At 43.3% G+C, this 22,324-nt stretch overlaps 1 protein-coding gene across 6 annotated transcripts in view; it reads left to right on the top strand.

Moving 5' to 3' along the window:
- The window catches only part of LOC123990631 (collagen alpha-1(XII) chain-like), a 94,889-nt gene that overhangs the window by 32,133 nt on the left and 40,432 nt on the right, over positions 1 to 22,324 (top strand). For 3 of the 6 annotated variants that reach the window (XM_046291274.1, XM_046291279.1, XM_046291276.1), the window contains 15 exons: positions 466 to 615; positions 787 to 906; positions 1,181 to 1,345; positions 2,451 to 2,597; positions 3,519 to 3,661; positions 4,814 to 4,946; positions 7,311 to 7,447; positions 11,120 to 11,249; positions 12,022 to 12,161; positions 12,911 to 13,043; positions 13,189 to 13,209; positions 13,820 to 13,959; positions 17,941 to 18,070; positions 21,722 to 21,861; positions 22,083 to 22,212. In XM_046291274.1, the coding sequence (XP_046147230.1) occupies positions 466 to 615; positions 787 to 906; positions 1,181 to 1,345; positions 2,451 to 2,597; positions 3,519 to 3,661; positions 4,814 to 4,946; positions 7,311 to 7,447; positions 11,120 to 11,249; positions 12,022 to 12,161; positions 12,911 to 13,043; positions 13,189 to 13,209; positions 13,820 to 13,959; positions 17,941 to 18,070; positions 21,722 to 21,861; positions 22,083 to 22,212 (1,959 nt within the window). The remainder of the gene's footprint in view (positions 1 to 465; positions 616 to 786; positions 907 to 1,180; positions 1,346 to 2,450; positions 2,598 to 3,518; positions 3,662 to 4,813; positions 4,947 to 7,310; positions 7,448 to 11,119; positions 11,250 to 12,021; positions 12,162 to 12,910; positions 13,044 to 13,188; positions 13,210 to 13,819; positions 13,960 to 17,940; positions 18,071 to 21,721; positions 21,862 to 22,082; positions 22,213 to 22,324) is intronic. The other 3 variants (XM_046291275.1, XM_046291277.1, XM_046291278.1) reach the window with 3 other exon arrangements.

The following is a 22,324-nucleotide window of genomic DNA, read 5'->3' as shown; positions in this document are numbered from 1 at the left end:
CTGCCCCACATACAGTACATCAAGAAGGCTGCAGGCCATAAAAAGGCCTGGAGGATGTACAACAGGATTGAAAACAGAAGAAGAAAAAGGCCAGAAGAAGACAAAATAACAAGACCCAAGGGGAAAACAAGAGTTCATCCCCTCTTCAAGAGAAGAGAAACATACTGCTGCAAAACGACTTGTAGCAAAACATGTTTATTGTAGATAAAAACGTTCAATGTTAGTGTGTTATTGGGATTTTGGTGATGTCTTTCTGCTTGTTGTTCATCTCTGTGTTTGGTGTGCATATTTTGTTTGTGCATGTCTGTCTGAAAGTGTTTACATTATTCTGTTGTTCTTTGGCACTCTTCTCGCCCCTTCTGACACACATCCTCTCATTTATCACACTAAATGGACTGTACACATCCGAGGGGTGTCCATGGTATCAGGACGCCCTCTCACGGCCCTCTCCTCCACTCCTTACAGAGGCCAAGTGTAAGAGCCAGGCCAAGGCTGACATCATCCTGCTGGTCGATGGCTCGTGGAGTATTGGCCGTCTCAACTTCAAAACCATCCGAGCCTTCATCGCTCGTATTGTTGGTGTATTTGACATCAGCCCTGAGAGAGTCATGATCGGTAATCTTTCTTTTGATCAAATCCCATTGGTGATGTGTAATGTGGCATAGGTTCATCACCCAGCCCATTCTCTTTAAGTTTGGTCTGGACTTGGTACTGGAAATGGAAATGCATATTGGATTCTGCTCAATCACGCTGGTGTCATACTGTGGTTGTATTTGTTCTCTCCAGGTATGGTTCAGTACAGTGGAGACCCCAAGACTGAGTGGCATCTGAATGCCCACCCAACCCGTGACGGGCTGCTCAAAGCTGTGGCTGACCTGCCCTACAAAGGGGGAAACACCATGACAGGTGACATATCATGAAATAAAGGGCCAACTGCAAACTGTCATCTTTTTAACTTAAAGATGCACTCTCAAACTTGTGTCTAATTTCAACCAGTAGTACTACGTCATCCATTGCGTATGACGTGTTACGTCCTTTTTGTTTTCGCGATTCGTATGATATGTTACGAATCCAATTCGGACTATATTTTGTGGATTTGTTGTGCTTAAGATCCTGGAGTGCATCTTGAACTGAAGTCAACTTAACGTAACATGAAACGTTCTCTCTAATGTCTCTGTAGGTATGGCCTTGAACTACATCCTCCAGAACAACTTCAAGCCCAACGTGGGACTGCGTAAAGACGCACGCAAGATCGGTGTGCTCATCACTGACGGCAAGTCGCAGGATGAGATTATCACCAACTCCCAGGTGCTGAGGGACGAAAACATCGAGCTCTACGCCATCGGTGAGTGACCCTCCTAGTGTATAACCGAACAACATTGCATGTTTCAGTTAACCATCAAAGTTTGCGACCATGTCAAACAAGGCAACAGTAAACTTGTCATCCGCCAAGAATGATGCAGCGCCCCCTTTCGGCCAATCAGTGTAATTTTGCAAGTCGCATAATTCACCCATATTTAATTAAAATCGGGCCAGTGGTGTCTGAGATATTTTGTGTGACTAAGTTGATTACTATAGTGCCCCCCTTGGGCCAATCAGTGTAATTTTGTAAATTCCGGATCTCTATGGTAAGCTGCATCATTCATCATTCACCCATTCACCGAAGCAGGTAGCCTAGTGGTTAGAGCGTTGGACTAGTTACCGAAAGGTTGCTAGATCAAATCCCTGAGCTGACAAGGTAAAAATCTGGCGCTCTGCCCCTGAACAAGGCAATTAACCCACTGTTCCTAGGCCGTCATTGAAAGTAAGAATTTATTCTTAACTGACTTGCCTAGTTAAATAAAGGATTTTAAAAAATGTAAGTTAAAAATAAATTGAGCCAGTGGTGTCTGAGATATTGTGTGGGGAAACATATCCCTGAGTATGTGTGCCAAATTTCATCACAGTTTCGTGCAGATCGGTCATATGGTGCTAGAGGAGGAGCGTTTGAAGTGTTTTTCACAAAATGCCTGCAATTCCATCATGGCGGACCTTAGGGGAGAGGGACCTATGTATGGAATTTCATGACAGGTCAAATGGGGTGAGGGGCGTTACCTTTCAGAGTTAGCATTTTCGATCGCCTGTTATAGCGCCACCATCTGGCCAATCAGTATACTTTTGTAAATGCCAGATCACTATGGCAAGACGCATCATTCACCCATGTTTTGTCAAAATTGGGCTAGTGGTGTCTGAGGTATTGCGTGTGATGAACGTGCACATGCATGCACTTACTAATGGACAGAGACAGATCCACAGTCCTCTCACCAATTTCATTGTGGGGGACAATGAAAATAGACATTTTATAATAAACAGATTTTTGTGTTGTGATTGTATCATAAACAGAGGACAGTTGAGTCTATTTTGTCATGATCCCAACATAAGTAAATATTGTGGTGTTATGTGGTTTCTAGGTGTGAAGAACGCTGATGAGAATGAGTTGAGGTCCATTGCCTCAGACCCAGATGAGATTCACATGTACAATGTGAATGACTTCTCCTTTCTGCTGGATATAGTAGATGAACTCACCATCAACCTCTGTAACAGTGTGAAGGGTCCAGGTAAGCCTTATCTATCTCTCTCTCTCTCTCTCTCTCTCTCTCTCTCTCTCTCTCTCTCTCTCTCTCTCTCTCTCTCTCTCTCTCTCTCTCTTTCAAATCACAGTAAGCTAGTTCTTTGTACGCTGGGTATTGCACTTGGTACAGCATTTAGGGGTTTAGTGGTATTTCTAATCTAAGACAGCATCAGATGGCAAGGAAAATGCATTAAAAAGCCTTTTAACCTCTAAGCCAGAAAAAGCTGTACTGATATCTCCCATCAGTTGAATACATGGATTAGCATAGCAGGTGGAGAATAGCAATAAGAACAGCATGATTTATGAGATGAGCCAATGAAAAGACAGAACAAATGCCAACACGTGTGGATATTGCCTCGAAACTGTCACTAGTTTGCCGAACACATTTGATAAATTTAGTTTATTGACTTAAGTTAGACAAGGTCCAACCAGTTGATGGAAACTTTTGTTTTTTGGACACGCTCTTGTCCTTCAATCAAATTTATGAGGAGACAAAATAGTGATTTACTCCATGGGGATGGAAACTTTCTCACAAAAAAGTATTTTTTCAAAATGGTGAAATATAGAAATGCAGGTTCGCATTTATTGTAATATATCTTGTCATAAAATCTGATTTTGAACCTAACCTTAACCCTAAACTTAAATTAAGACCAAAAAGCAAATGTTTGTTTTCATACATTTTTACGATATAGACAATTTTGATTTTGCAGCTGGCCCAGCTACCGGAAATTGCTCAGTTCTGCCTCCAAGGCAAGATTCATGACAATAAATGTCAACTTGCTATATAAACTGCCCTAACAGCCCTGTGTCGGTGAGGCTGAGGTGAAAGGGACATATTTGTGGTTGGAGAATTGAGTGTGTGAAATATTTGACGTGTCTGCTCACATTCCCTCTGCTCTTCGACCAGGAGGAGGCTTGGAGCCGCCTACTAACCTAGTGACTTCTGAGGTGACCCACCACTCGTTCCGTGCCACCTGGACAGGGCCCGAAGGTCCAGTGGAAAAGTATCGCATCGAATACATGTCCGTGGCGGGAGGAATCACTGAACAGGTATCCTATAGCCTATAGTACTGTAACTCCCTTCAACTCAATCACCTCACCTCTTCAAGGTCATAGCATTATAAGAGCATCAGCTATTCATCGTCACACCTGGTTTGGATAAATGATTCCTTTAGGTCTGAATTCCTTTCTCAGACCTCCATGGTTCATCTTGTCATGAGGTGATCTGGTTACTATGGCAGCGGTCTAATTTTAGCCTGTTTATCCAGGAGTTTCAGGTGTAGGAACTGCCCTATATGCAGCCTCGCTGGAGATTTCACAGTTATCAAGTGTATCCAGTGTAAAAATGTTGCTTAAATCCCCCTAGTTCCCATCTTCGATCCATTTCTTGTGGATCTGATTCAATCAGATTAAGCTCAAGTTATCTGGCGCTCTTCTCAGCATTGAGAAGTGGACTACAGTGGCTGAGGCAGACCTGCTTTCAGTTACACTTACTGTAACCTTCTGTCACTTATGTCCTCATAAATACAGGACTGGGTCTATTGCATTGTGTTTTCATTGGCCCTGGTCAAGGGTTTGGGTGGTTCTAGTGAGCCCTGTCTGAAAGCAAGACCAAAGACTTTCCACCAGGCCCCAACCTTGGCCCAGTGTTGTCCGGTTTTGGCCGGAGTAGGCCGTCATTGTAAATAAGGATTTGTTCTTAACTGACTTGCCTAGTTAAATAAAGGTTAATATATATATATTTTTAAACTTAGACCAGACCCAGTTAGTTTAGACTTGTTGCATAACTCCTCCTGCTGGAATGAGAATCCTGGACTTCCAACCATTCTCCTTCATCTTTATTGCTTGCATTGGAACCCTAAACACTTATTCACACAAATAAATCAGATTTCACTTTCAATTTGCTGATATGCCTTTCTTTTTTGATATCCCTCTGAAACATAGAAGCGAGAGTACGTGTTCTAGAAGATGTCAGCTTTGTTTTGAGTTTCCTAAACGTGTGCCGTATCAGTAACATTTAATTTGGACGTGCTGTAATTACAATATTATCCCATGAGGAATTTGAAACGCCTTGGCAGACAGCAGTACAGAGGGGTGACTTGAGGTCACCGTCTATCTTCTGGTCTACCTCCTGTTTAAAATACTTTCATTTTGAGCTTGGGGTTTCCTGTGTAACGACCATGCCCTTTTCTCTCTCTTTAGATAATTGTCGATGGGACGGTCACCACTGTGGTCCTGACCAAGCTGACACCTCTGACCGAGTACGTGGTCAACGTTTTCTCCGTGACTGGAGAAGAGACCAGCGCAGAGCCACTGAAGGGCACTGAAACCACCTGTAAGCGCTGCAGCTGTTCTGCTCCCTCGCCTCCTCTCCTCTTCTCCTTTCTGTTTGTCTTCCTCTTCGTCGGTTTCCTCACACAACCTCATCCCAATTACCCAGAGTAAACCTTGAAGTCACCTCCTATAAAGGTGTCCAGGTTCAGCCAATCCAATATCCTTATTTGGATGGCGAATTATGTAAGAAGAGCTACAGTGATAGACAGGAAGTGTATTGAGATGAGTTTCACAACGATGCTGTTCGGTTGCTCTCAGGGGGACAGAGATGGTTAAAAGGAAACTTTAATGTGGAGATAGCAGCTCGGATGACTTCCACTCTTGTGGGAGCGCATCTGTTTCATTACGGTACACAATGCTGAAATAAACAACATCCCCTGCCAATCCATGCTCATTAAGCTGTTTTAAATGTGTTAGACACGGATGGAACTTGTTTATATTGCTCTTGTAGGCCTATTAAACAAGGTCATTTACACAACCAGGGATATATTGGGTCTGATTGGTGGCAGTAAAGTGTTAAACAACAACAAGTTCCCATAGGGTTTCCCATTGGAAAATGCAGAAGTTTAGGTTCCTTATGGGGAGAATAACCATCATCCTCTCCTTCTTGGCTTCATTAAGAGTGTCTTAAGAAAACTGACATAATTCCACATGATGGTTAAGTACACAGGGCTTAGATTTTTATGGTGGACGTTATAAGATATAACTGTCATAAAGCATTGTTATTGTTTTGTAGGCCGCAACTTAGACACCACAACAGTAGTGTTAGTTCACTTGTGGTTTCCTTTATTTGTCATTTTAAACTAGCACTGTGAGTAGGATCATCATGCTTCTGTCATAAACACAGAGGCTGGATGGGATCTGGGTGGCTGGGTTGTGTTGTGGAGGTCCGTAGACTAGTAGTTAGGTGGTAACTGTGGTTGAGGATGTCTCTACACTAGTAGTTAGGTGGTAACTGTGGTTGAGTATGTCTACACTAGTAGTTAGGTGGTAACTGTGGTTGAGGATGTCTCTACACTAGTAGTTAGGTGGTAACTGTGGTTGAGGATGTCTACACTAGTAGTTAGGTGGTAACTGTGGTTGAGGATGTCTACACTAGTAGTTAGGTGGTAACTGTGGTTGAGGATGTCTCTACACTAGTAGTTAGGTGGTAACTGTGGTTGAGGATGTCTCTACACTAGTAGTTAGGTGGTAACTGTGGTTGAGGATGTCTCTACACTAGTAGTTAGGTGGTAACTGTGGTTGAGGATGTCTACACTAGTAGTTAGGTGGTAACTGTGGTTGAGGATGTCTACACTAGTAGTTAGGTGGTAACTGTGGTTGAGGATGTCTACACTAGTAGTTAGGTGGTAACTGTGGTTGAGGATGTCTACACTAGTAGTTAGGTGGTAACTGTGGTTGAGTATGTCTACACTAGTAGTTAGTTAGGTGGTAACTGTGGTTGAGGATGTCTACACTAGTAGTTAGGTGGTAACTGTGGTTGAGGATGTCTACACTAGTAGTTAGGTGGTAACTGTGGTTGAGGATGTCTCTACACTAGTATTTAGGTGGTAACTGTGGTTGAGGATGTCTACACTAGTAGTTAGGTGGTAACTGTGGTTGAGGATGTCTACACTAGTAGTTAGGTGGTAACTGTGGTTGAGGATGTCTACACTAGTAGTTAGGTGGTAACTGTGGTTGAGGATGTCTACACTAGTAGTTAGGTGGTAACTGTGGTTGAGGATGTCTACACTAGTAGTTAGGTGGTAACTGTGGTTGAGGATGTCTCTACACTAGTAGTTAGGTGGTAACTGTGGTTGAGGATGTCTACACTAGTAGTTAGGTGGTAACTGTGGTTGAGGATGTCTCTACACTAGTAGTTAGGTGGTAACTAGTAGTTGTGGTTGAGGATGTCTCTACACTAGTAGTTAGGTGGTAACTGTGGTTGAGGATGTCTCTACACTAGTAGTTAGGTGGTAACTGTGGTTGAGGATGTCTACACTAGTAGTTAGGTGGTAACTGTGGTTGAGGATGTCTCTACACTAGTAGTTAGGTGGTAACTGTGGTTGAGGATGTCTCTACACTAGTAGTTAGGTGGTAACTGTGGTTGAGGATGTCTACACTAGTAGTTAGGTGGTAACTGTGGTTGAGGATGTCTCTACATTCCCACCCCCTTTCTGTCTCTGTCTCTCGCTCTCTCTTTATCTCACTCTCTGTCACTCTCTCATTCTCTCTCTCTTTCTCTCCCTTTTTCTCGCCCTCTCTAAAACTCTTTTCCCTCACAATACCAATGGTTATAAGACCCACTCACTGTCATTCCCCTGCCCCCCTCTCACACTCTCCTTTCTCCCTCTCTTTCCCTTTCTCTGTCATTCTTCTTCCCCAGTACCCTTGCCACTATCGGGTAAGCTGCATATCACTGCTGTCACCCATAGCACCATGAAGCTCAGATGGGACGCCTCCCCGGGGAAAGTCCTCAAGTACATCATCACCTACAAGCCAGAGGACGGAGAGCTCAAAGAGGTGACACTATCTAACACCAAACTGACGTCATTGGGAAAGTGTTAGTGAAGAACTCTGTTTCTTCTGTGTGTGTCCCAAATGGCACCCTGTTCCCTCCAGAGTGCACTACTTTTGACCAGAGCCATATGGGCTATAATGTAGATTTCCGCCTAAATAGATATACCCAAAAGTAATTATTTATCATGAGAGGGCCATAAACAATACCTAGTAATGCTTACACCGCCAGAAATATTAAAATCTCACCTTTCTAGTAAAAATAGTTATACATTTTTGAGGTGTAGTCACTTTTGAGGACACAAACTCACGTACACAGTACAAATATGATAAAAAATATATATTTCCTTTTCAACAAAAGTGGGGATTAGGTTTTGAAATAATTGAAATGCTTTCTAAATATTTTTTTATTATTTTTATTTTACCTTTATTTAACTAGGCAAGTCAGTTAAGAACTGTGACCAAGAAAAAGTGGTCTTGTTTAAATTCTATGAAATGATTCATACTTTTTTCATGTTGAGAGCACTAAATCTATCTGAGAACATCAAAGTGAGATACTCACTTTCATATGTTTCATATGCATTATTGTAAGTGAAGCTGCAAGATTCATCACCAGGAGATTTGGATCCTTTGTCTGGATAGGCCAGAAAATGTGACTTTTCGCTGCCTATGCTCACATACTGCATATCAGATGAGAGCGGAGAACGGCATGCGAAGCGGGACAACCAGCGCTGTCACAAAGTGCACAACAATTGATGTTGCGCCGTTCACTGAGTGCCCTGTACACAAAAATGTTGGTTGGAAATGGTCCAGAACCGCTCAAAGTCCCCTGAATAGGGGACAGAGTTTATTAAGGGAAAGTCACAAGTCATTGATGTCACAGGGTGTTATATTAGCTGCACATTAAGTAGACTGCGATCTTGACTCCGTGGGCAGGCTTTGCCAGGACGACATGCTGAAAGAAGTATACTGGCACCCCAGCACCCCAGTAGCTCAGCACCCCAGTATCCCAGTAACCCAGCATCCCAGCACCCCAGTAACTCAGCACCCCAGTATCTCAGTACCTCAGCACCCCAGTATCCCAGTACCTCAGCATCCCAGTACCTCAGCACCCCAGTATCCCAGTACCTCAGCACCCCAGCACCCCAGTATCCCAGTACCTTAGCACCCCAGTACCTCAGCATCCCAGCACCCCAGCATCCCAGCACCCCAGTATCCTAGTACCTCAGCACCCCAGTACCTCAGCACCCCAGTATCCCAGTAACTCAGCACCCCAGTACCTCAGCATCCCAGCACCCCAGTACCTCAGCACCCCAGTATCCCAGTAACTCAGCACCCCAGCACCACATTACCTCAGCATCCCAGCACCCCAGTACCTCAGCACCCCAGTACCCCAGCACCCCAGTATCCCAGTACCTCAGCATCCCAGCACCCCAGTATCCCAGTACCTTAGCACCCCAGTACCTCAGCATCCCAGCACCCCAGTATCCCAGTACCTCAGCACCCCAGTACCTCAGCACACCAGTACCTCAGCATCCCAGCACCCCAGCATCCCAGCACCCCAGTATCCTAGTACCTCAGCACCCCAGTACCTCAGCACCCCAGTACCTCAGCACCCCAGTACCTAAGCACCCCAGTACCTAAGCACCCCAGTACCTCAGCACCCCAGTATCCCAGTAACTCAGCACCCCAGTACCTCAGCATCCCAGCACCCCAGTACCTCAGCACCCCAGTATCCCAGTAACTCAGCACCCTAGCACCACATTACCTCCGCATCCCAGCACCCCAGTACCTCAGCACCCCAGTACCCCAGCACCCCAGTATCCCAGTACCTCAGCATCCCAGCACCCCAGTATCCCAGTACCTTAGCACCCCAGTACCTCAGCATCCCAGCACCCCAGTATCCCAGTACCTCAGCACCCCAGTACCTCAGCACACCAGTACCTCAGCATCCCAGCACTCCAGTACCTCAGCCCCCCAGTACCTAAGCACCCCAGTACCTCAGCATCCCAGCACCCCAGTACCTCAGCATCCCAGTACCTCAGCACCCCAGTACCTCAGCACCCCAGTACCTCAGCACCCCAGTACCTCAGAACCCCAGCACCCAAGTACCTCAGAACCCCAGTACCTCAGCACCCCAGCACCCCAGTACTTCAGCGCCCCAGCATCCCAGCACTTCAGCGCCCCAGCATCCCAGCATATCAGCATCCCAGTACCCCAGCACTTCAAAGATACTGGATACTGGATACATCTCTACCACAGGAGTACTGAATACATCTCTACCACAGGAGTACTGAATACATCTCCACCACAGGAGTACTGAATACATCTCCACCACAGGAGTACTGAATACATCTCTACCACAGGAGTACTGAATACATCTCCACCACAGGAGTACTGAATACATCTCCACCACAGGAGTACTGAATACATCTCCACCACAGGAGTACTGAATACATCTCCACCACAGGAGTACTGAATACATCTCCACCACAGGAGTACTGAATACATCTCCACCACAGGAGTACTGAATACATCTCCACCACAGGAGTACTGGATACATCTCCACCACAGGAGTACTGAATACATCTCTACCACAGGAGTACTGAATACATCTCCACCACAGGAGTACTGAATACATCTCCACCACAGGAGTACTGGATACATCTCCACCACAGGAGTACTGGATACATCTTTACCACAGGAGTACTGGATACATCTCCACCACAGGAGTACTGAATACATCTCCACCACAGGAGTACTGAATACATCTCTACCACAGGAGTACTGAATACATCTCCACCACAGGAGTACTGAATACATCTCCACCACAGGAGTACTGGATACATCTCCACCACAGGAGTACTGGATACATCTTTACCACAGGAGTACTGGATACATCTCCATCACAGGAGTACTGAATACATCTCCACCACAGGAGTACTGAATACATCTCCACCACAGGAGGTTGGTGGCACCTTAATTGGGGAGGATGGGCTCATGTTATTGGCTGGAGCGGAATTAGTGGAATGGTATCAAATACATCAAACACATGGTTACCATGTGTTTGATGCCACTCTATTCCCTCTGTTCCAGACATTATTATGAGCGTCCTCCCCTCAGCAGCCTCCACTGATCCCTACCCAGATCCTCTCATGCAGCATCTGCAGACTGCTGTCTCCAAAGGAGCCTCTCTCTGTGGACTTATGTTCTAAGGTCTATTCCTCTGCGTTGATATTGGAGAACTATCTCTGTTATGGAAACCTTTTCTTGATTTTTTTTCTTGAAGTTGGAAGTGGAAACTGAGGTAAGACATTTCTCAGCATTTCTGATGGGAGCTTTTTGACTTCAAGAGTTTTTCCTACCATCAAATATCCTCTGGAATTACAAATATAGCCTCAATACTTTTTTTAAGGACACGGCATATTATTCATATGGCTTTTCTCAAATGCTCTGATGACATTTAGAAATAAAAAGGAAACTTGGAGAGAAAACAACTCCCAACGTTTTAATGTTCAAAATACTACAGTTGTCAAGATTTAGCTGTAAATTCAATAGTAATACCACAAATCATAGTGTATGTAGTAGTGCTAGTTCATGCCAGTTCTTCAGCAAAAATAATATTGTTAATTGTTTGTTGTTCCTAAAATCGTTATCCGTTTATCTCTTTTCTGCCAGGTTGAAGTCAATGGAGTTATAACATCCCTGCCTCTTGCCAACCTCATCTCTCAATCTGAGTACGATGTTGCTGTCACCCCAGTTTACGACGCAGGTGTTGGAAACCCAATGCTTGGACAAGCCATTACAGGTAAACAACCGTTTGTGTGATTTATCATTTGGCTGATGAACTGTAGACTAGATATATGAGTGTATCTTAGTGGTGATGGTTGAGTCTGCAGGCCTTCCTTGGATTTTGCCTGTTCCTCAGTCATTCGTCTTTCTAGATGAAGCCCAAACATCAAGTCACTGTTCCCAGAGACTGTATGTGTGTGTGTGTGTGTGTGTGTGTGTGTGTGTGTGTGTGTGTGTGTGTGTGTGTGTGTGTGTGTGTGTGTGTGTGTGTGTGTGTGTGTGTGTGTGTGTGTGTGTGTGTGTGTGTGTGTGTGTGTGTGTGTGTGTGTGTGTGTGTGTGTGTGTGTGTGTGTGTGTGTGTGTGTGAGAGTCTAGTTAATTATATATGGACCTAGAAACTTTGTGTGTTTGTGTGCGAGTCTGCTATCGCTCACTGCATGGGGCCTTGTTCATCATTAATCCCAGATGATTTGAAGAAATGTTGTTTTCCATACACACAGACACACACACACACACACACACACACACACACACACACACACACACACACACACACACACACACACACACACACACACACACACACACACACACACACACACACACACACACACACACACAAAATCCGTTTGTTGGCCATTTATCTACAATATGGACTCACAGCTAAAATGTTCCTCACATGGTTCGCAGCCCCTCTGACGAACGAAATGGCCTTGCCTCATCTCTCAGGACTTCCTCATAATAATCATAATAATCTCCCTCTCTCACATCTCCGTCCATGTGTACAGATGTTGTTCCTGCCCCGCAGAACCTGAAGTTGTCCGAGGTGACCCAGACCTCGTTCAGGGCCACATGGGAACACGGGGCCCCTGACGTGGCCCTCTACCGAATCGGCTGGACCAAGAAGGGAGAGAACAACTTCCAATATGTATGTTGATCTACTCCAGCCGATGGTGTTTGATGATTCTGGTCTATTTACTGCTATGGAGTAGACTGGGACTGTTTATGCTCTCTTTCTCTCCCTGTCTCTATCTCTCCCTCTGTCACCCTCTCTCTCGCCCTCTCTCTCTGTCTCCCTCTCTCTCTGTCTCTATCTCTCCCTCTCCCCTCTCTCTCTCTGTCTCTATCTCCCCCTCTCTCTCTGTCTCTATCTCTCCCTCTCTCACCCTCCCTCTCTCCCCCTCTCTTTGTCTCCCTCTCTGTCTCTCTCTCCCTCTCTCTATCTCTCCCTCTTTCACCCTCTCTCTCTCCCCTCTCTCCCTCGCTCTCTGTCTCCCTCTCTCTCTGTCTCTCTCTCCCTCTCTATCTCTCCCTCTCTCACCCTCTCTCCCCCTCTCTCCCTCTCTCTCTCTCTCTGTCTCTCTATCTCTCCTTCTGTCTCTGTTTATTTTTTTCCCTCTCTCTCTGTCTCTCTCTCCCTCTCTCACCCTCTCTCTCTCCCCCTCTCTCCCTCGCTCTCTCTCTCTTTCACTCTATCTCTATATTTCTCTCTATCTCTCTCTCAATCTCTTCCCTCTCTTTGTCTCCCTCTCTCTATCTCTCCCTCTCTCTGTCTCCCTCTCCCTTTCTGTCTTCCTCTCTCTTCGTCTCCCTCTTTCTCCATCTCGTTCTGCCCACAACTCTCTCTCTTGCTGTCCCCCTCTACCTGTTCCCCCTCTCTCTCATCCATCTCTCCAGGCTATCCTGAACAGTGATGAAACGTCCCATTATCTGGAGAACCTGGACCCGGACACCCTGTATGATGTCACCGTCACGGCCATCTACCCAGACGAGTCAGAGAGCGAGGACCTGATTGGCAGCCAGCGCACATGTAGGTTCACCCTTCTGTTCTTCTCCTCTCTCATTCTCCTATCAGTTACATTCATGTTTTACATTTAGACCACAGATGTGGACCACAGCGTATTGAAATAACCTTGTTCTTTCCCTGTTGTTCTCATGACGTTCTCTTTTTCCAGTGTTAAAGATGACTACAGCTGGTATGTTATTTGAAACGGAGAAGGACATTATCATTGAAATGTTCTCATGATTATGATTATAATGGTAATGCGAATGATAATGAAATTGTTGTTGATGGAAAACACACTTTGATAAAATACATCTGCATGTGCATTGCTGTGCCTTGAAAGAGCTGCAAATGCAAAAGTGTGACTACTGACCCGGCAGCGGCTGGACGTTCCACAACAGACACCTAATTGTCAACCATTTGTCATAATATCATTCCTCGTGTCATTAAATGAATGTCGTTTTTCATGTCATAACATTGTCATTCCTCGTGTCGTTAATGTCAATCATCATCATGTCACAATGTCATTCCCCATCAATGTCCCCATCATTGGAAATGCATGTGTCATATAGTATAGAAACCTTACTGGCTGCTTCACTCTCCATCATGTCGTTTACATGTACTTCATCACCAAATCATGTGTTCTCATCACCTCACCCCCTATCCTCATCATCATCGTTTCATCCAGCTTCCTGACCACCATGTGATTGTGGATTGGTAAAGGCTGCCTAATGTTCCCTGCAGCTATTTTATATAAACCACCACTGTCTTGGGTCAGTGTATTGATTGTAATGTGCTCCTAGCTCCCACTGGACCGCCCCAGAACCTGCAGGTGTTCAATGCGACCACGGTCACTCTGACAGTGAAGTGGGACCACGCCCCAGGCCCCGTTCAGAACTACAAGATCTCTTTCCAACCTGTGGCTGGAGGCAAAGCTCTCTCGGTAAGTACGACACACACCCTCCAGCAGTTTCTTGAAAGCAGTAATCTGTTAACAATTCCCAGACTGTTTTGCAATCACTATGAGTGTATTGTGAGTAACTGATAAGTAGTGTCTACCCAGAACTAACTTCTAAATCCTATGCCCTCTTGGTATGACATCTCTCAGTTCACTTAAGTGGTTCTTGCTCTCTAGTCTGTAACTGAGTGGTGACGTTAGTTGTTATCAGTGTGATGCGTCAGTATCTGTGTGAGGTTTTCTCCAACGTGCCGGAGCTAGTTTAACCCCAATGATGAAACCATAAGTACTTCCCAGTGCAGTAAAAAACGTGATTTTCCTGTGTTTTTTGATATAATGGCCTTTTAGTGTAAGAGCAGTTTGAAAGGTCTGCATGATATGCCAGCCTGTTGTGGTGGGATGGAGTTTTGGCCTGTCTGGTGAAATCACCAGGTGGTAAATGAATTAATAGTCTCTGCCAATAACAGCTAGTTTTTAGTTTTCCCTCCCCACTCAGACTCCTCCCAGACAATCCTAGCAAAATTCTAGCTTGAGAAATTGCTTTTTGCTAAGAAGATATTTTTGTAAATGTCTTACCATTTTAATTGAAAACAATCACAGTAAGGTACTTAATTGTTACCCAGAAAGGATTTGATATTGAAATAAAAATGTCTGCATTGAACCTTTAAAGTCAAATGGCTAATTCCGTTCTCATAGAAATACTTAAGCATTTCTAAATTGGTTTATTGTAACATGAAATCCCTTTCCTCTTGGGATCCACAATTGGTGTCCTCCCCGCTATTTTGTCTTTCTCCACATTGTTAGTTTGACGTTAGAATTATGACATGGTCCTCCTATCCAGTCTGTTTGTGTACTTAAATGAGGTCTGTATCTAGCAGCCAAGACCACATTCTTAACTGATAACTTAATTGTGACCTGCTACGGAAAATGTTAGGAAATACCTTTTTTTGGTTTTTCGGTTGACGATGCGCTTATATGAAAATAATGTGGTTAGTTTGAAATGTTTTAAGTGTCTGAGAAGTTATGACAGGGTACCCCAAACATTGTATCAGTTCTCTAAACTATGATTTCAACATGACACCATCGGACAGAGCTGTTACATGGCTATCTAATCCCATCATAGCACATCATTGGAATTATATTATAGTATCGCTGTCCACTTAAAACAGTATGGAGACATACTGCTGTTCGGATGTTGTGGTCTGCAGACGTGTTGATTTAACATAAGCCATATAAGCCAGGCATGACATTCACACTTGGAACCCTCAAATGCCTGTCTTCAGTGGTATAAAGTACTTAAGTAAAAATACTTTAAAGTGCTACTTAAGTCATTTTTTGGGGTGTATGTACTTTACTTTACAATTTATATTTTTGAAAACTTTTACTTAACTGCATTCCTAAAGAAAAGAATGTACTTTTTACTCCATACATACCCAAAAGTACTTGTTACATTTTTTATGCTTAGCAGGACAGGAAAATTGTCTAATTCACGCACTTATGACCAGCATGGTCCAATAATAATAAGGCAGAACAGTTGAAACTGGAGCAGCAGCACGGCCAGGTGGACTAGGGACAGCAAGGAGTCATCATGTCAGGTAGTCCTGAGGCATGGTCCTAGGGCTCAGGTCCTCCGAGAGAGAGAATTAGAGAGAGCACACTTAAATTCACACAGGACACCGAATAGGACAGGAGAAGTACTCCAAATATAACAAACTGAACCTAGCCCCCGACACATAAACTACTGCAGCATAAATACTGGAGGCTGAGACAGGAGGGGTCAGGAGACACTGTGGCCCCATACGATAACATTTCATGCCATTGGTAGATGTTGCTTACTGTACAGTTGTAGGATCTTAATTTGACCAGTATTGTCGCTGCAAGATTATTCTAAATCTTATTTCACCTTTTAGTCCATAATGTTGCTTGTACGGTGGTTAGGCTATTAGCTAAAAAATGTGGTTAAATGAAAAGTGCAATACTGTTAATATAACCGTGTGTGCGAGTTTTCTGTGAATTTCTGGAAATCACAAAGCTCATCTGCATTTCCTGCGGTGCACGAAAATTCTCAGCATCAAAAAAGTGCTCAAATTAAGATCCTACATCTGTAGTTCCCATTAAATGACAGGATACATTTAAAATATTGGCTTGTAGTATTACGAAATTGTTCTTCCATGATGTCCAGTGTCCCTCAAGATCAATGAATCTTCCCTTTATACACTACTAGTTTGTGAACACAGTAGTGAAAGAAAGGCAATTGTTCTTTCTTATAAGGTGTTTGAATGAGCTGCTCTGTTCACACAAACGGGTAAATAATTCATCCTTGGGGAACCCCACTTTTGTTTCTGCTAGACTGAAAGGAGGGGAAAGGCGGGGAAAGAGGGGAAAGGAGGGGAAAGAGAGAGTTAGAGAGTTCCCTGGGCTCGGGGAGAAACCGTGTTCATACTCCACAGCCTCGTAAAAGTCCAAATTGACGTAAGAGCTTTGGAGTTTACATTGGTCATGTTTGGATGGCTTCCCTATGACAGTGTAGAAGAACTCTGCTTGGCCCCAACCACCCCAATTGGGTAATATTTGGTTGATATGTTAATCAATGAGATTACAACCTCTTTTCACCTACTCAAAAAGACAGTCAATAGTTTGTTGAATACTCAATGTTTTGTCACTATGCTTTCAACCATCTAAAAGCATAACCAAATTCCAATGGGAATACAATGTTAGATAAAACAAATTATTAGGACCGTCAAAGTTATCATGTTAATAATGTGTTCATGCTTTGCATTTTAAATGGAGTTAATTGTTTAGATGCCATTGATTACATCTCCATTTTATTTGAGCAACCATTTTGAAGTAGAACTGAATTAGTAGGACTCAATCAAATCAAACCTTAAATGCACTTTAAATAAAGTTTGACTTAATTTAGTAATTCTTTAATAATTTAGATTATATTTTCTTAGATGGAGACATGAATCCAACAAGTTTTTTAAAACTAAATTTACCAAAGATTTAAACCCTAGTCCTGCATGTACAGTATTGTACATTTGTAGTTGAATCCATGGTTGAATTTACACAATAGCTGTTGATGACTGTCCAAATGCTATATAATGTAGGCTTAAATTGCATAATTGATGATAGAGGATTGATAAAGTATGATTACATTTAATTTGCTCTGTTAGATCAACCCTTTGGAAATTACTTTGATAGCAACAGTGAATCTATTATGTTGAGAATTGTCAATGGTCATTCTCAAGATAGCACATTGGAAACAGTCTGTGACAAATATCATAGCTAAGCAGGGCTGGGCTTGGTTAAAACCCTAGATGGGAGTCTGAAGTGTAGCTGTAGATAGATACATTCTCCAGTAGGAGGTGCTGCTCAGTCTATTGTTTTTTTCTTATACGTTGAAGATCAGACGTTGTTTTAAAGTGACAAATTCAACATATTTTATACAAGGTTTGTCAATGTTGAAAATTGGTTACCAAGATGGCATAATCCTGTGGTTGAAATTTCACCCTCAAAACAACAGTTTGATTACTCTTGTCAAATGCAATGTATTTTCCATATAGATTCCACTATACAATAAAGTCACAAATTACATTGAAAAATGTTGATTTCACCAGTTTGTGCCCAGTGGTGAGCTAATGAACTTCAGGTCTTTTTGTCTCTGAGCCGAGGAAAGGGGAAGGGGGATACCTAGTCAGTTGTACAACTCAAGGAATTCAACTGAAATGTGTCTTCCGCATTTAACCCAACCCCTCTGAATCAGAGAGGTAAGGAGGGCTGCCTTAATCGACATCCACGTCTTCGGCAAGAGGACAGCCCTAACCATTAAAAGAGTTTAGCTTGCCATCCATCTGTCAACCTGTTCTAATAAATTACTGTTTTAACATCGATGTGAGATGTTCTCACTTCACTTCTCCTCCCACAGACAAAGAAAAGCCTCTGACTTTGTTGTTGTCCCCCAAACAGACCCAGGTGGGAGGAAAGAAGAACAGTGTAATCCTCCAGAAGCTGATGCCTGACACTGCCTACTCTGTTACCGTGGCAGCTATCTACCCCAGCGGAGAGGCCAAAGACATCTCAGGTCAAGGAAAGACCAGTAAGTGGACCTGGAACCACCAGACCTGTAAAAGGCCAGAAACCACCTACAACATTCTCTTAAACAACTTCTTAGGGCTGAGATCCCGCTAACGGGATCGATATGACAACAGCCAGTGAAAGTGCAGGGCGCCAAATTCAAAACAACAGAAATCCCATAGTTAGACTTCCTCAAACATAGAAGTATTTCACCCTTCTTGTTAATCCCACCACAGTGTCCGATTTCAAATAGGCTTTACAGCGAAAGCACCACAAACGATTATGTTAGGTCAGAGCCAAGTCACAGTAAAACACAGCCATTTTTCCAGCCAAAGAGAGGAGTCACAAAAATCAGAAATAGAGATATAATTAATCACTAACCTTTGATGATCTTCATCAGATGACACTCATAGGACTTCATGTTACACAATACATGTATGTTTTGTTCGATAAAGTTCATATTTATATTTAAAAAATCTCAGTATACATTGGCGCGTTATGTTCAGTAGTTCCAAAAACATCCGGTGATTTTGCAGAGAGCCACATCAATTTACAGAAATTCTCAAATGTTGATGAAAATACAAGTGTTATGCATGGAACTTTAGATACACTTCTCCTTAATGCAACCACTGTGTCAGATTTCAAAAAAGCTTTACAGAAAAAGCAAACCATGCAATAATCTGAGTACGGCGCTCAGAGACCAAACAAGCCAAAAAGATATCCGCCATATTGTGCAGTCAACAGAAGTCAGAAATAACATTATTAATATTCACTTACCTTTGATAATCTTCATCAGAATGTACTCCCAGGAATCCCATTTCCACAGTAAATGTTTGATTTGTTCGATAATGTCCATCATTTATGTCCAAATAGCTGCCATATCAAATCAAATCAAATGTATTTATATAGCCCTTCGTACATCATCTGATATCTCAAAGTGCTGTACAGAAACCCAGCCTAAAACCCCAAACAGCAAGCAATGCAGGTGTTGAAGCACGTTGGCTAGGAAAGGCCAAAACCTAGGAAGAAACCTAGAGAGGAACCAGGCTATGAGGGGTGGCCAGTCCCCTTCTGGCAGTGCCGGGTGGAGATTATAACAAAACATGGCCAAGATGTTCAAATGTTCATAAATTACCAACATGGTCAAATAATAGGTCCGGACATGTAGCACGTCCGGTGAACAGGTCAGGATTCCTTAGCCGCAGGCAGAACAGTTGAAACTGGAGCAGCAGCACGGCCAGGTGGACTGGGGACAGCAAGGAGTCATCATGCCAGGTAGTCCTGGGGCATGGTCCTAGGGCTCAGGTCCTCCGAGAGAGAGAAGGAAAGAGAGAATTAGAGCATACTTAAATTCACACAGGACACCGGATAAGACAGGAGAAGTACTCCAGATATAACAAACTGACCCTACCTCCCCGACATAAACTATTGCAGCATAAATACTGGAGGCTGAGGCAGGACGGGTCAGAAGACACTGTGGCCCCATCTGACTATACCCCGGACAGGGCCAACCAGGCCCATTGCTTGTGTTTCTTGGCCCAATCAAGTCTCTTCTTCTTATTGGTGTCCTTTAGTAGTGGTTTCTTTGCAGCAATTCGACCACGAATGCCTGATTCACGCAGTCTCACGATGATACCCCCGGACAGGGCCAAACAGGAAGGATATAACCCCTCGAACTTTGCCAAAGCACAGCCCCCACACCACTAAAGGGATATCTTCAACCACCAACTTACCATCCTGAGACAAGGCCGAGTATAGCCCACAAAGATCTCCATCACGGCACAACCCAAGGGGGGGCGCCAACCCAGACAGGAAGATCACATCAGTGACTCAACCCACTCAGGTGACGAACCCCTCCAAGGGACGGCATGAAAGAGCACCAGTAAGCCAGTGCTCAGCCCCTGTAATAGGGTTAGTGGCAGAGAATCCCAGTGGAATGAGGGGAACCGGCCAGGCAGAGAGGAATGGAAGATTCGATATTTTGGCTTTTTCAAGAGAGGCTTTATTACTGCCACTTTTAGTGAGTTTGGTAAACATCCGGTGGATAGAGAGACATTTATTATGTTCAACATAGGAGGGCCAAGCACAGGAAGCAGCTCTTTCACTAGTTTAGTTGGAATAGGGTCCAGTATGCAGCTTGAAGGTTTAGGGGCCATGATTATTTTCATAATTGTGTCAAGAGATATAGTACTAAAACACTTGAGTGTCTCTCTTGATCCTAGTTCCTGGCAGAGTTGTGCAGACTCAGGACAACTGAGCTTTGAAGGAATACGCAGATTTAAAGAGGAGTCCGTAATCTGCTTTCTAATGATCATGATCTTTTCCTCAAAGAAGTTCATGAATTTATTACTGCTGAAGTGAAAGCCATCCTCTCTTGGGGAATGCTGCTTTTTAGTTAGCTTTGCGACAGTATCAAAAATACATTTTGGATTGTTCTTATTTTCCTCAATTAAGTTGGAAAAATAGAATGATCGAGTAGCAGTGAGGGCTCTTCGATACTGCACGATACTGTCCTTCCAAGCTAGTCGGAAGACTTCCAGTTTGGTGTGGCGCCATTTCTGTTCCAATTTTCTGGAAGCTTGCTTCAGAGCTCGGGTATTTTCTGTATACCAGGGAGCTAGTTTCTTGTGATAAATGTTTTTCGTTTTTAGGGGTGCAACTGCATCTAGGGTATTGCTCAAGATTAAATTGAGTTCCTCAGTTAGGTGGTTAACTGGTTTTTGTGCTCTGACATCCTTGACAGAGGGAGTCTGGAAGGGCATCAAGGAGTCTTTGTGTTCTCTGTGAATTTATAGCATGACTTTTGATGCTCCTTGGTTGGGGTCTGAGCAGATTATTTGTTGCAATTGCAAACATAATAAAATGGTGGTCCGATAGTCCAGGATTATGAGGAAAAACATTAAGATCCACAACATTTATTCCATAGGACAAAACTAGGTCCAGAGTATGACTGTGACAGTGAGTAGGTCCAGAGACATGTTGGACAAAACCCACTGAGTCGATGATGGCTCCAAAAGCCTTTTGGAGTGGGTCTGTGGACTTTTCCATGTTAATATTAAAGTCACCAAAAATTAGAATATTATCTGCTATGACTACAAGGTCCGATAGGAATTCAGGGAACTCAATGAGGAACGCTGTATATGGCCCAGGAGGCCTATAAACAGTAGCTATAAAAAGTGATTGAGTAGGCTGCATAGATTTCACGACTAGAAGCTCAAAAGACAAAAACGTCATATGAGTTATGTTATACTCACAGACATCATTTAAACAGTTTTAGAAACTTCAGAGTGTTTTCTATCCAAATATACTAATAATATGCATATATTAGCAACTGGGACTGAGTAGCAGGCAGTTAACTCTGGGCACCTTATTCATCCAAGCTACTCAATACTGCCCCCAGCCATAAGAAGTGTTAATAGATGTATCATTTTAGAGCACATTCAATGAAGCAGATAACTCTGTTGTAAATGGCATATATTATTATATTATTATTATTATATTATATATATATTATATTATTATATATTATTATTATATTATTAATAGATGTATCATTTTAGAGCACATTCAATGAAGCAGATAACTCTGTTGTGAAGTATTTTGATTTCAGTTCACTCAATATAAAGTCAAATGTTTTAAACACCATATTAAAGCACGTTATGGTTTAATCCAGAGCCTCTGGGTGGAGTGAAGAACCTGCAGGTGACCAACCCCACCATGACCACCCTGAACGTGAAATGGCAGGCGGCCGACGGAAAAGTGAAAGAATACAAAGTCATCTATGTACCTGCTGCCGGTGGAGCTGAGAGCATGGTAGGACTGGCAGGAAGTGTCTCAGCTTTCTGTTGGCTGACTGTGTAAAAAAATATTCCAACAGTTCACATCTCAAAATTAAATGAGAAATAGCATATTCATGTATTGTTTGAAGTTGTTTGTTTTATGAATCACAAAATATGACAAACAACTATCTTCAGTCAAACAGAGTTGGTAGTAGGCAGACGTTTATAGGTGTGATGTCTTTGTGCAATGTAAAGGAGACGGTAGCTGCCACTACCACCACCACTGTTCTGGAAGGCCTCCTTCCAGACACCCTCTACACTGTCTCACTTGTGCCGGTCTACGAAGTGGGAGATGGACAGAAACAGTCTGAAAATGGAAAGACAAGTAAGACTGTCTGCAATCTAAGTCTAAAGATCTTTAAAGATCTTCTAAAGATCACTTATTAAGTGATCTTTTCAGGGACTGATAATGGCCTTCTTAGAAGCTGATTTATGAA

This window comes from Oncorhynchus gorbuscha, linkage group LG12 (assembly GCF_021184085.1).
Source record: "Oncorhynchus gorbuscha isolate QuinsamMale2020 ecotype Even-year linkage group LG12, OgorEven_v1.0, whole genome shotgun sequence".
NCBI classification, from domain to species: domain Eukaryota; kingdom Metazoa; phylum Chordata; class Actinopteri; order Salmoniformes; family Salmonidae; genus Oncorhynchus; species Oncorhynchus gorbuscha.
The sequence above is the reverse complement of the archived record's forward strand: the minus strand, read 5'-3'. Positions and strand labels throughout refer to the sequence as shown.